Here is an 18,407-nt window from a genome sequence, read left to right on the forward strand (position 1 = left end):
ACAGCGCTTTATTTCCGCGCTAGTAAAATTGTTTTTAGTTCTTGTAAATGATACTGAATATTACGGTTAAATATTTAAACGTGTAAATAAGTAGAAGTGTTTAACATACAGGGTCAATTTTTTATGTATTTAGTGACGATAAAGTTACCGATTGTTCGGTCACGTTAGATCGTGATCTGATCCGAAAAAAAACGGCGATCGGCACATTACTAATTATTAAAATACTGTAGAAAGTTTTTTTGTTTTTATGCAACTATGCTTTTACAATTACTAAAATATTTAAATGTTAAAGACATGATTTCTATAAATTGATTTTTGGTTGAAAAGGCTGGGTTTGATTCCCACCGCTGGCATTTTGTAGCATTCGTGTAAGACCTGAGATTCTGGGTTTGATTCTCACTGCTGGCATGTTGTAGGATCTTCAAGTAAGAACCTGAGGTCCTTAGTTTGATTTTCACTGATGGCATGTTGTAGGATCTTTAAGTAAGAACCTGAGGTCCTTAGTTTGATTCCCACTGATGGCATGTTGTAGGATCTTTAAGTAAGAACCTGAAGTCCTTAGTTTGATTTTCACTGATGGCATGTTGTAGTATCTTTAAGTAAGAACCTGAGGTCCTTAGTTTGATTTTCACTAATGGCATGTTGTAGGATCTTTAAGTAAGAACCTGAGGTCCTTAGTTTGATTCCCACTGATGGCATGTTGTAGGATCTTTAAGTAAGAACCTGAGGTTCTTAGTTTGATTCCCACTGCTGGCATGTTGTAGCATCTTTAAGTAGAACCTGAGGTACTTAGTATGAACCCCACTGATAGCATGTTGTAGTATCTTTAAGTAAGAACCTGTGGTCCTTAGTTTGATTCCCACTGATGGCATGTTATAGTATCTTTAAGTAGAACCTGAGGTCCTTAGTTTGAACCCCACTGATAGCATGTTGTAGCATCTTTAAGTAAGAACCTGAGGTCCTTAGTTTAATTCCCACTGATGGCATGTTGTAGCATCTTTAAGTAGAACCTGAGATCCTTAGTTTCAACCCCACTGATAGCATGTTGTAGGATCTTTAAGTAAGAACCTGAGGTCCTTAGTTTGATTCCCACTGATGGCATGTAATAGTATCCTAAGGTAAAAACGTGAGGTCCTTAGTTTGATTCCCACTGATGGCATGTTGTAGCATCTTTATTATTAGCCTTATAGTGTGCATCATTATGAAAAAAGAACTCATGTCCTGAGTTAACTTTTTAATAACCTTTTACTAAAATCTTGTGCCTTGAAATGCTATTTTAAGAAAATCTCATGCTCTAAATATGTTAAATATCTTTCCTATATTTAGGTAAAAAGTCGTTTTTTTCATTTTTAAAGAGTATGGGCAGATACTTTTCAAGGGAAGATTAGGGTAAGGTTTAAAAATTCCGCTTTTCCGCATTTTATAAACCGGACGAACGACGCAAGCTTTCAATTTTCAACATGTCACAATTTTCACCCAAAACATTTTTTATTTACAAAAATCAAAAAAATTGTCGTTTAAAATAAATTTTTGCTTATGCTAAGCCAACACATATACAAAGCGTAAACTTGGACTTTTACAAAGGACCACAAATAGCTTCATTTTAGGCTTAACCTAGGCTCAAGATTTCGATGTTCAACTAACAGTTAGGGAAGTTTAAATGGGAGGCCTCCCAGCGACAATGGGAGGCCAACCACTTCTCCGTACGTGGATATTCGTTGGTTTTATTTTTACAAGCGCGTTTTATAAGCGTAAGCGCGTTTTATAAGCGCGTCCGATTAGCTTGTAGTGCCTTCAGGCCGATGGCTTTGATCGACTGTTCGCTTTTTCGAATATCGGATCACCTACGCTATGGCAGGAACTGTTTTCCCCTAAGTTGGCATAGTTTTAAAGCTTTGGTCCGTTTAGGTAGTTAGGTCGCTTGCTGGGTTTTTTGGTAGATGTCTTGCGCTTTAGTCTTATTAGTTAGGTTGCTTGCTAGGTTTTTTGGTAGATGTCTTGCGCTTCAGTCTTAGTAATTAGGTCGCTTGCTAGTTTTTTTGGTAGTTGTGTTGCGCTTCAGTCTTAGTAGTTAGGTTGCTTGTTAGGATTTTTGGTAGATGTCTTGCACTACAGTCTTAGTAGTTGGTTCGCTTGCTAGGTTTTTAGGTAGATGTCTTGCGTTTTAGTCTTAGTAGTTAGGTCGCTTGGTAGTTTTTGAGGTGAATAGCTTGGGCTTGTTTGTTTGTGATAAAAATGGTAAAACATCGTTTTTTGTACAGTTTCTAATTCATGTTTATTTGGTAAAATGTTTTTAGTTAAATTATGTTAAGGCAGCCTGGTTTAGTAGTCAGAACACTTGGCTTTTCTATACGAGGTCCTAGACTTAAGTCCCACTGCTCTCATGCAGTAGCGCCCTTGAGTAAGGTGCTATAAACGACATAAACTCTTGCTGGGTCATAACTTATATAGCAGTTTATTTATTGTGCAAATATAATCAATAATACTCTAACCTGCTAAAGGCAACTTAGGACTGGGTCAAGGTAACAGTTGTTACTCTATATTTAGGTCTTGAAGGCGACTTTCTTCCAATGAGTATTTAAAAAGTGGTGACATTTTTCGTACGCCGCATATGAGTAACTACTTCAACTTTTTGTTGACATCGCGTTGAGGAAATGTGATTTTGTAAACAGACCAAAAACAGATGTTTTTAGATTAATCGAGCAAATTATAAAGTAAAAACAAAGAAATGTTAAGATATATTTATGTTAAAAAAATCAGAAAAGTTATGGTCTGGCAATATTTGCCAAAATTGTTTGCGTTAGCTGATATATTCTGGATAAAATTTTAAGTTAATTTTAGGCATAAATTAAATCTTTTTTGCTGAATAATGTTTTTATTATTTTATTAATATTTAAACGAATAACGAACAATTTTTATGTATTAAGTTTTAAAATTATATATACTTTAATAATGGCAGCATGGTGTAGTGGTCAGAACACTTGGCTTCACTACATGAGGTCCTGGGTTCGATTCTCATCGCTTCCATGCTGTAGCGCTCTTAAGTAAGGTGCTATAAACCGTATGAACTTGAACCAGCACTTAATCAGCAGCTTTTTTTAAGTTGTCAAGTCGACCTTTCTACATCGCTAATTAATAAATGTAAAAATATATTTTAACAGAATTTAAATTTAGTTTACTTTAACATTAGGAAAACAATTTCAAAATGATTAAAACATTTAAAGGGGAGCCAATGTATCATTGGTATTGTATAACAATCCTAATATTGTGTTATGGGTTTGGGGAGTTGGGTCATTTTATGATCGGTGTCACCTCAAAGGAAATGGCACAGGACGTTCATTTTGGAGACATGGCTTGTTTGACCTTGGACATAAATGTTGAAAAACTGTCAAACACAAAATGCAGAGATGTGAAGAATTCAACACAGTGAGTAGTTGTTAATTTTGCAGGCTAATATTATTTTATTGGGAATCAAACCAAGAATCTCAGGTCTTACTCAAAGATGTTACAACATGACAGCAGTGGAAATCAAATCCAGCATCTCAGATCTTACTTAAGGATGCTACAACATGCCAGCAGTAGGAATCAAACCCAGGATTGCCGGTCTTACTTAAGGATGATACAACATGCCAGCAGTGGGAATCAAACCCAGGATCTCAGGCCTTACACGAATGCTACAAAATGCCAGCAGTGGAAATTAAATTCAGGACCTTAGGTCTTACTCAAAGATGCTACAACATGCTAACTAACAAAGTAAATTATTAATATTCTTAATTTTTAGATGGGATTAAATGGAACGATATATTGTGAATGGAATTACTCAGGCCAGGGAATAGAATACCAAGTTCTTGCTGGTCCAATATTTATTGCCATTTTTATGTTATGGGAGTTGTAATGGGAATTGTTGGCGATAAATATAACAGGTTGATTACCGACTATTTTTTATATTTATTTATCTTCAATGTGGAAAGGTCAACTTTACGACCTAAACATAGAGTAACATCATTTACTCTGACCCAGTATCGAGTTGCCTTCAACAGTTTATGATATTATAGATTATAATTGCCCATTAAGTAAGCTGCTGATTAAGTGCATAGAGTAACATCTAATTAAGTGCATAGAGTAACATAAAACATAGAGTAACATCTAGCCCGTTTCCATGTCCAAAAATAAAGCCAGGCTTTGTATTGGACTTTGGGCTAATTTTTAGTCCAAAGCCGAGTTCTGTTTCCATGGCCATTTAGCACATTGGGCTTTTTATTAAAATGTTCGTTTTGTCTGTTTGTCAGACTTCTGCTTAACGCAAAACAACCTGTTTTTATATTGTTTATTGCACAAAAAACACAAATTATAAGTAAGGATTTTACCATATAGGAATTAAAAGTTTTCAAATATATAACATATAGCTAATCAAATTAACAGGTTGCCAATTGTATATATTAGCTTTCTTTAAACAGCTTCTTTGTTCTCAGTTGTTTTCTATTTTTGTTTAACCACTTATACCATTTAACACACCATTAATACCATTTTATCCTACAAAAACAGATTCAAACGTGTTTAAACAAATCTAATAATGCTTTGTTTTTACTTGGCAGTCTGTAAAATTCAAACCATACAATTTGACATTTTTACTGTCTGACAGATATTTGTAGGTGATTTTTTGTAAGATTACACATTTAAATTGACAGTTAACCAATTAGTACGGCAATTATAAGATAAAATAACGGTTCATGTCAGACTGTCCGCCTATATTTTACTGTTAACTTGTGGTTTGGCATGTTTCAAAGTGTCTGTCGGTCAGACAGCTTAACTGCCGTTTTAAAATTGATTAAACCCGTATTTGTTTTTATTCACTAACCAAAAACGATTTAACTTTCATTCTACATCTTAATTTTATCCATTTGTTTGCATTTTATCAACAAAATATCGCTTAAACTAACAAAATCACGTATGCGCTCACTAGCCTAACCAATTGCGTAACCGAAGACCGGTGAAAAGCCCGGGCTTTTTCGAATTAGACCACCTCTTTAGCAGGGCCAAAAAAGCCCGTTTTTTTTCGCCAAGTCATGATATTTTTGGACTAAATTAATCCAAAGCCCAGAAAAAAGTGGACATGGAAACGGGCTAATCATTTACTCTGACCCAGTATCGAGTTGCCTTCAACAGTTTGGGATATTATAAATTACAATAAGCCAATAATTAAGCTGCTAATTAAGTGCTGGCTCAGCAGGAGTTCATACTGTTTATAGCGCCTTACTTAAGGGCGCTACAGCATGAGGGCTGTGGGAATAAATTTTTTTTATAAACTTTTTTTGAGTAAAAGAGAGTTAATAGAAAATGTGCTATTATTAGTAAAATGGTGGTTTTGGAAATATAGTTTTTGGTAAAATGTCAGTAACTCCATTTTCTATGCAAACCTTAAATCTCTTTAAAATTTTTTTTAATTTATTTTGCTTTTCAATATTTAAATTTTTAATTAACTTTTATAAAACTCTTTTTATTTTATGGTTTAGAATCCAGATATTATCTGCAAGTGTTTTCTTTTACTCGGTAATGACTTTTACCACCGGATTTGCCGACACTTATTGGTTGTTAGCTTTGCTGAGAGTTGGCTTTGGGGCAGGGTGAGTTTAAAGTTTGTTTCAGTAAAAAAATATTTAAAAAAAAAAAGTTTTTTGTACCAGTTAATATTTTTAACTAAATTTGTGGGTGAAGCATGGTGTAGTGGTAAGAGCACTTGGCATCACTACATAAGGTTCTGTGTTCAATTCCCACTGCTCTTATGCTAGGGTCTTAACAAACCTTAATAATATCAAATTTTTTGTATGTATAATAAATTCTCTTAAAAACCTAAACCTTTTTTTCTCAGAGAGTCGGCCTGTACTCCTCTTACCTCAAGTTTGGTGGCCGACATTTTCTCACAGAAAGTTCGAGCTTTTGCTATGAGTTTTTTCAACTTTGGAATTTATTTTGGATATGGTTTGGCATTTGCAGTTGGAAATTATGTGACTGACGCCAACATTCTTGGAATGGTGAAAATTTTTTAAATATTTTTTAACGGCAGTGCGGTGTAGTAGTCAGAACACTTGGCTTTACTACATGAGGACCTGGGTTCGATCCCAACTGCTGTCATGATGTAGCACCCCTTTTTTTGAACGATTTATTTTTAGGTTTTTCTATCAAATCAACCTCTAAAAAAACAGAATTAATTTAAATTAATTTTTAACCAATCTTTTGTTAATTTTTTCTTAGAGCTGGCGTTGGTGTTACTTTATAGCTGGAGCTCCAGGCATAATTATGGCGAAATATTTTATATTTCTCTGTCAAAGAACCAGAACGTAAAATTATAGAACAAGCTGAAGAGAATAACAAATATGATATAGACTTTGGTATTTAATACTTTTGATAAAATGTTTAATAAATAAAACTGTTTTTTGGATTTATTTATCCTCGATGTAGGAAGGTCGATCTCACGACCTAAACATTGAGTAACATTAGTTACCCCGACTCAGTCTCGAGTTGCCTTTAGCAGTTTTGGATATTATTAAATATATTTGTCTGATAATTATGCTGCTGATTAAGTTCTGGCTTAGCAAAAGTTTATACTTTTTTATATCGCCTTACTTAAGGGTGCTACCACATGAGAGCAGTGGGGATTGAACCCACGACCTCATGGTGGTGTAGCAAGTGTTCTTACCACTACACCATTCTGCCATTTTCATTATAAGAATTATGTTTTTTAAGTCGTCTGCCATAAAATTTCTTATTTTTTTGGAGAAATGTTTAAAAGTTATTTGGCCTATTTTGCAAACTATATTTTTAACTAAGCTATTTATAAACCTGGCTATAAATTTTATTATTTAGAAAAGCAGTCGGTGTTGAAATCAATTTTGACAACTTTCAAATTATTTATCAAATCTCCAACTATCTTATTGTTACTGGTTGGGGCTTCATTCAGACATTCTGGTGAGTTTTTATATTTATGAATAAAATCCTTAGTCGGTGCTTCAACATGCCGCTACTGGGAATCAAACTTTAAACCTCACCCTGCATACTGTAGGTCTTTGGTTCAATCCCTACTGCTCTCATGTTGTAGTGTCCTTGAGTAAGGCGCTATAAGCGGTATGTACTCCTGCTAAGCCAACACTTAATCAGCAGCTTAATTATCGGGCAACTATATTCTCTATAATATCCCAAACTGCTACAGGCAACTCGAGACTGGGTCGGAGTAGCTTGTGTTACTCTATGTTTAAGTCGCGCATTCGACTTTCCCACATCGAGGATAAAGATATATACAAAAAAATAATAATAATATCCCAAACTGCTAAAGTTAACTCGAGACTGGGTCAAGGTAACAAATATTCATCTATGTTCAGGTCATGAAGTCGACCTTCCCACATCGAGGGTAACAAAATCTAAATCAAATTTTAACATTTTCAGCAAGTTTTTGTTGGTCTTACAACAGTCAGTTATATTTTGATCAATATTACCCCGGCACAGAGGTGGGGTTGTGGATGAGTTTAACTTCCATCGTTGGTGGAACGATTGGGATAATCACTGGTGGAATTTTGTCCGATTTACTCGCTTCTAAATACGGTAATCTTTATTTTGATCATATTATTAAAAATCGATTTTACTGAATGGACATTTTTCTAAAATAGTTTTCGAAAACGGCATTATCTGAAAATTTTGACATAAATTAAAGGTTGGCAGCATGGTGTAGTGGTCAAAACCCTTGTCTTTACTACATAAGTTCTGTTGTTCGATCCCCACTGCTTCCATGCTGTAGATCCCTTAAGCAAGGCGCTATAAACGATATTAACTTCTGCTGAGCCAGCACTTAATCAGCAGCTTAATTATTGAGCAATTATAATATCCCAAACTGTCAACTTGAGACCGGGTCGGGGTAAGTGACGTTACTCTATGTTTAGGTTGTGCATTCGACCTTCCCACGTTAAAGATAAATAAGTACAATAAAACAGTTTTATTTTCAGAGAAGGGATAGGGTATAAGGGGGTTAATATTAATGTCCTATTATGTGTAAATTGACAGTGTTATTAATATAACACAAATTTTGTAGTTTTGTATTTAGAAATATTCCATATTTTTGTGGGGGTTTAATTTTAAATTTAATTTTTTTAGGTTTACGAACAAGATTATGGGTTTTGGTTGTTAGTCAAGCAATAGCCTGCCCTCTAGCGGCGGGAACTCTTTACTTTTCTCCGCCTTATGCTTTTATTTCGCTCTTTGGAGCTTATTTATTTGGTAAATAGTTTTATATTTTTTTAAGAGTAACAACAGTTACCCCGACCCAGTTTCGAGATGACTTTATTGTAATCAAATTTTATTTAAAACACAGCGGAAATGTGGTTCGGAGTTTTGTTCACTGTTTTGGTTGAGTTCTTTCCTGCCCAGTCACGTGCGACAGCGATCGCTATGTTTATTTTTGTGATCAATAATATTGGAGGGAATGCCCCTCTTATAGTACCACCTATGATCAAAGTTTTAGGTTTCAGGGAAGCACTGTACATCGTTTACCCAGGATTTTACTTGGCTAGTAAGTTTTTTTTTTCTTTATAACTGTTTATCCTCGATGTGGAAAGATCGACTTTTCGACCTAAACATGGAGGTATATTTGTTACCCTGACCCAGTCTCGAGTTGCCTGTGGCAATTTGGGATATTATAGATTATAATTGTCGATAATTAAGCTGCTGATTAAGTGCTGATTAAGTGCTGGCTTAGCAGGAGTTTATATCGTTTATAGCACCTTACTCAATAACATTACAGCTTGAGAGCAGTGGGAATCGAACCCAGGACCTCATGCAGCAAAGCCAAGTTTTTTAAATAATATTTTAATGATTTATATAGTTTGATTTTTATTTTTTTAGTTAGTTTTACGAAAACTTTTTTCTAATTTCAGGTTCTTTTTTCTTTTTGTTGACCCAAATTTCTCTTCTGCGTGATTCACCGCACATGAGCATTAAAGCGAATAATTGTGAAGAAAGTGAAGCGATAGTTAATAAAACGAAACTTTAAATTAAAAAAAAGTTTTTGAATTATTTTAAACATTTATAAATTTAAAAATTTTTATCATGACAATATTATAATTTTATTAAATATTTATTAGTGAAATTTTTTTATAATTTTTTGGCCAAAATTTTTTTAAAGTTATTATGGTTCGAAATCTTAGATTTCGAAACATATTGTTATTGTCATTATATTTATTATTGTTTTTATTCTTATTTGACAAATTTTGAAAGACGATAACTTTTGTTCTTTAAAAGTAAAAGTTCTAAATTTTTAGTATGTTTGTTATTATCCCAACGAATCGCAAACCTCCTATTTACGACATTTAAATGTCACTAATTACTAATTAATATATTTTATTATTAAAATTTAAAGATTAAATTTTCTGAAATTTTAATATGTTGTTGGTATTATTATTTTGTATGTTGCTATTTAAAATGAAGATTTAACTCTAGCTAAATATCATTTAATCATTATTTTAGTTTTTTATAAAATAACGAATCAGTGTGAGTTTAACGCTTGAATAATTTAATAGCGTTCTGGTCGCCGTCAAAAATCGTCCTTTTCGCTGTCCATTAAAGTAAAATATATTGGTTGAAAGTTTAAGTAAAATGTTAAAGTATAAGTAGAAAATGTGTAAAATTTTTTTTTTAATTGTTTTGTTATTATTATATTTTAATACTCGTTTGATTACCAAAAATTAAGAACGGTATTTTGCTTTTAAATTTAGTTTACTTTTATATTACAATATCAATGAATGCGTGTTCGTTTGTTAAAATTAGGTTTAAATTTAAAAAAGTTAATATTTAAATTTATAATTTATTTAATAAACCTACTAAATAAATTATATTTATAAAAAAGAATCGAACGATTTCGAACCATATTTTATTTATCAAATAAATCTAGTTTTTAATATTATACTAGTGAGTTATTTTAGTTCCTAAATTATTTGTTGCCATTCTTGCGGTTTTTATTTTCTAATTTATATCAACTAAACAGAAATTTAAATAATGTTAATTTTACAGTTTTTATTACTTTTAAGATTTTGTATTCCCTTACTTTATAGTTACTCCATATTTTATGAGAAATTATTATTGTTTTATATTTCTGAAATTAATATATTTTGTTTTTGTTACTTCTTTTAAAATTTTAGAAAACTATAAAATTGATATCATCTATTTTTTAAGATTATTTTGTCGAAAATGCAAATTATTAATAGTGATGTGCCGATCAAAATGGTGATCGTAAATCGCCGATTTTTGAAGGTATTTTGCGATCACCCGATCAAGGTCCAAAATCGGCAGATCGGTAATTACGTCACATTTAATTTTACGTCACAAATAAACACGCACATGCCTTAACCACATAGCTTTCCATAAACTTTTACAGCGCTTTATTTCCGCGCTAGTAAAATTGTTTTTAGTTCTTGTAAATTATACTGAATATTACGGTTAAATATTTAAACGTGTGAATAAGTAGAAGTGTTTAACATACAGGTTCAATTTTTTATGTATTTAGTGACGATAAAGTTATCGATTGTTCGGTCACGTTAGATCGTGATCTGATCCGAAAAAAAACGGCGATCGGCACATTACTAATTATTAAAATACTGTAGAAAGTTTTTTTGTTTTTATGCAACTATGCTTTTACAATTATTAAAATATTTGAATGTTGAAGACATGATTTCTATAAATTGATTTTTGGTTGAAAAGGCTGGGTTTGATTCCCACTGCTGGCATTTTGTAGCATTTGTGTAAGGCCTAAGATCCTGGGTTTGATTCCTACTGCTGGCATTTTGTAGCATTTGTGCAAGGCCCGAGATTCTGGGTTTGATTCTCACTGCTGGCATTTTGTAGCATTCGTGTAAAGCCTTAAAGTTAGTAAATAATTATAAACATGTAAACAACATGTTTATTATATTGACTTTAGTTCAAGGTCTGCAAAATGTTGCAATTCAGTAAACACAAATTTACTGAGAATTTCGCAAACATTGCGTAAATATTTTGAAGAATATTTGTAATCACAGCTGATATTGACCTTATAAAAACATCAAGTTTTATAAATAACTTCCTGTTATTCAGCCATCAATATTTGTCCTAGCTGATACCAACGAGTTTTATTTATCGATATTATAAATGATTAACCAAGTTCAACAACCTTATAGCATATTCGCTTACAATTTAAATAAATATTCGTCATTAGGTTTTGCGTCATATTTAACCGACACCACCATGTTGAAAATACTCAGTTTAATGTAAACAATCAAGTTGTTTGGTATTGGATAACTAACTGCTTTAAAATGTAATAAAATTAACTTAAAATTTTGTTGTTTAAAGTTGGTTTGGTTTTTAAATTATTTACATTTGTTGCTTTTAATTTTAGTTCGATGTCCTAACAACAGGACAATTTTTTTAATGTTTTTTTTGGTTTTTAATTAATTTGTAAAAATAATAATTATTGTTAATTATTAAACATTTGGCAGCGTGGTTTAGTTGTAAGAACACTTGCTGCACCACCAGGAGATCGTGGGTTCAATTCCCACTGCTCCTATGCTATAGCACCCTTGAGTAAGGCGCTATAAACGGTATAAACTCCTGCTGAGTCAGCACTTAATCAGCAGCATAACTACCGGGCAATTATAATATATATTATCCCAAACTGCTAAATGCAACTCGAGACTGGGTAACTCTATGTTTAGTTCGCGCAATCGACCTTCCAAATCGAGGATAAAGATATATTCAAAAAAAACTTGTGACTAATTCTCCTAAATTTAAAGATTGCCTTTTTCTACCTGTTTCAAACCAGCATTTATAAACGAGTGTTCTTTTGCTGGGATCGCATTTTGATTGCTAGGCTGAAGTGGTTAAGATAGTTATAGAATTACTTTATGAAAAAATACCAGAATTTATAAACAAAACCTATTTTTAAACAGTGGGGCTCAGGGTCGTACATTTTAATTTTATTTTAACGTAAGGTTGTTGTCAGATTATATTTTATTTTTGAAGTGTAGATAACAGAGGTGGTTCATGGGCTATATAACTAGAAAGGAGGAATAAGTTTTAAAAATCGCAGCACCGCGGGATGAGTCTGGCGAGAATTTTTGATTAGTTGACTGCAGTTTATATCTTGAATAATGTAGGATCTAATAAACTCTTACTATGGCTTAAACAATTATTAACCCCAATAGAGTACGCTGCAAAAATGGGCATCGATAAGAAGGCCACACTTTATTAAAACAAAAATGCGACAAAAACTATATGATACGAAACACAAACTACAAAGTATATAATTAACAAATTAAGTATGGAAGCGAAAGTCTAATTGTGTGTTAAACCTTACTTCGGCCTTCCTTTTTTATGAGTTTTTACGTCCAGCGAACTGACCAAAAAGGTAACCAGACACTTCAGCCCGAAGATTTTTTTTAGAACAGCGGGGATTTTGCATTTTAATTACCGCGAAAAAATTTATTTTCGCGTAGTTTTATACAGATTTTTAGACAGTATTTGAAATAATATAAGCAGTAAATTAATAGTTTTTTTAAAGAATAATGTGCAAGAACATGTCATCTTTCTTTTCCCGTGTCAATTTATTTTTTAATTTTACAACTAAAACCTATAACAAAATAATTTGAAAGCGCGCGCTTTTAGGTGACGCAAGACGATGCCTTATGATATCACGTATTTTGCGAAATAGGGCCGTATTTCCAAACAATATTTGAAGAAAAAGCATTAATTTATCATTTTTTACACTGAGAAATGTGCATAAATATGTTATTAGTTATTGCCCGTGTTAATGTATATAAATTTATATACTAAAACACAAAGAATAAAACGTTTAAAGAGTTCCCAGAAGATTCGTTCTGCAAAAAACGGCGGGGAGTCGGCGATGAAATTCCCGTGAATAAAGTCAGCGTAAGACCATATTTTACCGATATTCAAAATAAAATTTTGCATAAAGTACAGTATATATAAAAGTTTTTATTGGTTGTTACGTTAAAGACATATATGTAAGTTTTTAGAATATTATTTTTTTTTTTGAAGATTTTTGTTTCAAAAACCTTTTTATAAACGGATTAAAGACGGGTGCTTCTGGCCTGCAAAATTTTACGACTAATAGCTTTCGGCCTGCAAAATTTTACGACTAATAGCTTTCGGCCTGCAAAATTTTACGACTAATCGCTTTCGGTCTGCGAAATTTTTTATTAAACTGCGGGGAGCCTGCAGCGTTAAGCCCGCGTATACTTTTAACGCAAGAACATATTTTACCGATATTTAAAATAAAATTTGGCGAAAAGTATAATAGTTAAAAAAGTTTTAACCGGTTGTTAAGATAAATATATATGTTAATTTTTTAAATATTTATTTTTTTTAAATGTGTAAAGAAGAAAACCGTGAGGCAGGCGTAAACACAAACAACATAGAAAATACAAATTTATGCGATCCCTTCTAGAAGGCAAATTTTGTCTCAGATTAAGGTAGCATATGCAGTGCGCACCTGGACACGGCGCACACTCCCGTTCTTGTCTAACTTCATGACCCTTTTCGGTCAGAGTCATCTCTTCGCGTTCTCATTAACGAACCACGTCGCCAATCGTGAAATTCCTCATCGGCTGAATCCACTTTTGTCGCAATTGTAACAAAGTCAAATACTCCTTTGTCAATCGCTCCCAAAATTGATCAGCAAGAAGTTGAACCTCCAAGATCGTCTGTAACTGTCTTCCTTGACAAACGTGTCTGGAGGCAGGTCGTTGTCCATTGTTCAGCAACATACTTGGCGTCAATGCCAATTCATCCTTGCAGTCGTCGCTGAGTGGCACCAGAGGTCTGCTGTTTAAAATTCGTTCCACCTCAGCCATCAATGGCGGACAAGACATAGATTGTTCCCGAATGCCCATGCATGCCATGATACTTTGTTACAATGAGCTCGGTTACAACCTGGTTAGATGGAAGAATCATCGGATGTTCGGTGATTACAGGGACGGTTGAATTATGTAGCCTGCCACCAACGTACATATTGCCTTTGACTAAAACCGGGCTTCAGTCCTTTCAGCGATAAAACTAAATACAACCATAATCAATATTAAGGTTTAAAACATCTGGGTATACTAATGTTCTCTCAATCAACAAGAGTGTTAAGCCAATTATTCCAATTAAGTGTTAATATGTTGTTCTGGAACCAGATCGTAAAAGCACTTCCACGAGGCTATTAGTAAAGTCCCTGTAATAAAAACTCATTAAAAGAAACAACGCAGAGTTTGCAGCACAATCAAACACTATACGGTCCGTACAGTGGTGTGGTATATAACACGTTATATCGTTTACACAATTCCTATTAGCCAATACAGTCACATGTCCTTATTTTACATATTCATCGATTTCTTCCCTATATTGACTAAAAGTTTTAGGGTTAGCAATAAACTTCTTCTTCAAAGATTGCAGCCTTTGAAGTGTCATTTTTCTATTCGTTAAAGGTTTAATATATTTCTTTTTCCAGAGTAATCCAATTTCATAGTGTCAGCCATTTCGCGAAACTGTTTTGTTCATAATTTTCAACGTACTTTTGTCGTTTAATGACATTTCGCTTATTTGCGCACAATCAAGGTCGTGAAAATTGCTCGACAAAAACATCTGAAATTTCGTTGCATGATGTCAATACTTGTTCAGGCTCATGTATAAAGTTAACATTAGTTCGTTGGGACGATTTTCTTGGGTTATGGTCTGAGCCAAACAACGTCCAACCCAACGCCTTATGCGGACCGAAAGGCTGGCACTTTTTGCCGTAACGCCATCTTTTGTCTCCTCCTAATTTCTTTGCAAGGCTTGCAGTACAAATACTTGTATCTGAACCGTCATCCAGAAAAAGGTTTTCACAAAATTACTTTGATTGTTGCCCCACACTTTAACTGGCACAATCTTGAAACCTTTCACATTTTTAACGCTGTTATGGGAAACCTCGTTGCATGTCACAATAGCTGACTCGCTTTGCGGCTCCGGTAGCGGGCTTTAACGTCACTTTAGTAGATTATGACATCACAATTTAACTATAGCGGGCTATGTTGTTACTTTGGTAGATTATGACATCACAATTAATCTATAGCGTCAAATCTTGTTAGACAACAATTCGAATAAGTATTTTAATGCAGCGTTGCTATTATTGTTACGTCATAGTGTCGTCATATCTCGTTTAAAAAGTTTTTTTAAATTAAAGCCGATTTAAAAATTAATCAAGATATAATTTTTGGCGCGTTTTGGTACCTGCGTGTTTTGATACAAAAATGTCGGAACAGACGGAAAGTTATTTTCAATTATTAGTGATAAATATTAATAACAAAATTATAACTAGCTTGTTAAATGAGTTTAGAATAAAACAATTGTAACTTGAAACTTGCCGAAATGAGTTTGAAAATATTTATGTTTTTGTGCTTCTGGTTATGCTTAGCTGCATCCCAAAACAACCAAGTTTGTTTTAGTGCATGTCCCATTGCATCTATGCTCATGAACCTTCTGAAACTAAACAAGGTAGACCAGGAAAGCTTGGCCCAGCTGGGGAGAAAGGTGAAAAAGGTTCAAGGGGTGAAATTGGGGCAATTGGGGGTCCTGGCGTTAGAGGTGAACAAGGTTTGATGGGTGAAATTGGCCCCATAGGTCCCAAGGGGTCAGTTGGGGCTACTGGCGAGTGTTCTTGCGATGGGGAGGTCGTGTCGGAGTTAGAAAAAATTCTCCCCCAAATAAAAGGTATTTTGGTTACTTTATATTTGATAAATAATGATAATATCATCGGCTTACTGTTAGAACCTCAAAACTAAAATAAAAACAATTTTAAGACAAATAAATAACTTTTTAAACCTTGCAAGTATATTTTGTATGGTTTTCTAACATTGTTACTTATATAAACAAGTATACTTAATACAGTGGCATTTTTAAAGTGCTAAAACTTATCTGTAAAATTAATTTTATCATAGATATTTGGTTATTATTTTAACGAACGATATTAAGTTATAATGTCAGTTTTAATTAAATAAACTTTTAATTTAAATAACTTAAAATGTTTTATGGATTCTGTGCCAAAAAAATACAGCTTTTAAAATTTGTATTTTTTAATATCTGCTAAAATTTCATCTGTTTATAAATTAATTTTTTTTTTTTAAATTGCAACCAGTTTTAATTTAACAACATTCGTATGTTAACAAAACTTTAACCACTCGATCTTTTTACTTAAAATACACGGTTATTTAAAGTTCAAAAATCAAATGATAAATTAATAAAAAGTTATTTTTTAATTACAAACTAAATCATTTTTTAAATTCCGCTAAATTTATATTTGTTGTCAAATTTTGAGTTACGAGGTTCTAACAGTAAGCAGACAATAAAACAATTTATAAACATTTTGTAATATTTAATTTTGCAATTTAAATATTTAAGAGTTAAGCTAAATCATGTCAACTTATAAGATTAATTCTAAATAAACATAAATATTTATAGCTAGTGTATGTGGACTTGGGTTAAAAGATGGAAGAATACCGGATAGTGACATCACAGCTAGTTGTTATTATAACAGCAACACATTACCACATAAAGTAAGGTTGGATGCTCATACCTGGGGTTGGTTACATAAACAATGTGAGTTGTTGGAATTATTTTCTATCTTATAATAAAGTTTCACAACTTTTGTAATTAGAGGAAAATAAACATTAACATTGTTTTAATTAATAGACAGGGTTGGGGAATGGATCCAAATTGACCTCAAAACACCAACTCAAGTGACAGGAGTTGTGACACAAGGAGGTTACTATGGTTATGATTGGGCCACCAGCTTTAAGATATCTTATGGTTCCAGTACATCAGATATGCAGTTCATCCAAAATAATGGAAATGATCTGGTAAGCTTAAATTTAAAACGAAAATTTATTTTGTTTAAATTTTTAAAGTTTAGAAATAGTTTTTAATTAATTGGTGTTAATTAATTTAAAAAGTTTATTTTATTAAAAATGTTTCAATTAAAATCACCAAAACTTGTTTTTAAAAGTTGTGTGTTGTTTACAAGCTAGATAATAATAACCAAGCAAATCATTGTTTAAACAATCCCTATTCTAATTGTTTTGTGATGTCATAGCCTGTTACAAAACTTAATTATTCGTCGTTTTTAACAATAAAGGGTCTGCGACAGTTTTAAATTTTTTATTAATCTAAAGTTTTGTAATTTTAAAAATTAACATTGTAAAAATCCCGCGAACCGGTGTGAAAATAATTATGTGAGCTTTTCTTATGTTTGTACTCGGTCTTCAGTCGTTGTTTGACTGGAAAAACGTTTTTTTATTAAAACATGTCCAATATTGCAATATTGATGTTTTTTTAAATTCTACAGGTTCTAAGACTAAACTGGATTACAATTTTTTACCGATTTTGTATTTCAGTTTTAATATTTTCCAGTGCTGACTTTCTTTTACATTTTCATCCCCAAATGGGGTTTACTACTTGTTGAAAGACGTTTTTATGTTTTTTCAAGTAGTAAATAAGTTGTGAGTTTATAATTTAACGCAAGTTATAATCTACTGTTTTCTTAAGGCCGAACGTAGCTACTTTGGTCCCAGCGTTCGAAGTAGCTTGGAAAGTAGTTTATAGTACTTAACTTACTTAAAACAGCTTTCTTTTTGGACTTAGTGTTAATTAAAAACAGTTTTTTTAAAGTGCAGGCTACATTTGATTTTGTGGTTGTGATTTATGTCCATAAAACTGTTTTTGCAAAACATGGAACGTATTTATATCACGTTGCTATGGTCGCTGTTCTAGCTCCTTAAAATCCAGTGTCAACACGAATGCTTGAGCTTAAACTGATGCACAACTTAATTATAAAGTCGATAACTTAAATTTAAGCATCGTCGTAACATTTTTTTATTTAAAATAGCAAAAATCCGTAACTTTTGGGCAGGAAATAAGCCATTTAGATTGTAATCAGGGCCCCGCAAACACGTCACAATGTCCCTTATAGACATTTTAATTTTGCATGTTGCAGTCCCTTTAAGTTAAATGTGAAGCGATGAACAACGCGCGATTATTAAAGTTATAAAATTCAAATAATTAATATCTTAAACCTAAATATTATTACGTTAAATATTATATTAAATCTTTTTAAAGGTCTTTGTTGGTAATGAAGATAGAAATGGTTACAAGTTCAACAACTTTCCTCAACCTATAAGTGCTCGCTATGTTCGATTGTATCCACAAACCTGGTATGATGTTCCCGTTCTTCGCATGGAGCTTTTATCTTGCTAGTAATCACATATTTCTTTCGGTTAATTATTTTAATTCCTAGTTGTTAATTAAAATTCTTTAGTTATGTACTATATTAAAACTTTTAAAGTAATTAATTTTATAATTTG

The 18,407-nt window shown here is 32.6% G+C and overlaps 1 protein-coding gene and 1 pseudogene across 1 annotated transcript; both read left to right on the forward strand.

Moving 5' to 3' along the window:
* The first annotated feature begins 3,205 nt into the window (after nucleotides 1-3,205).
* Nucleotides 3,206-9,037, forward strand: LOC145755925 (protein spinster homolog 1-like; annotated as a pseudogene).
* A 6,463-nt stretch (nucleotides 9,038-15,500) lies between these two features.
* Nucleotides 15,501-18,300, forward strand: LOC145755926 (lactadherin-like). Its single transcript, XM_082572156.1, has 4 exons — nucleotides 15,501-15,762; nucleotides 16,510-16,647; nucleotides 16,741-16,907; nucleotides 18,163-18,300. The coding sequence occupies exons 1-4, from the start codon at nucleotides 15,501-15,503 to the stop codon at nucleotides 18,298-18,300; spliced, it is 705 nt and encodes a 234-aa protein (XP_082428282.1).
* Nucleotides 18,301-18,407: the final 107 nt, after the last annotated feature.

The sequence above is a fragment of the Corella eumyota genome, chromosome 6, assembly GCF_963082875.1.
Source record: "Corella eumyota chromosome 6, kaCorEumy4.1, whole genome shotgun sequence".
NCBI lineage: Eukaryota > Metazoa > Chordata > Ascidiacea > Phlebobranchia > Corellidae > Corella > Corella eumyota.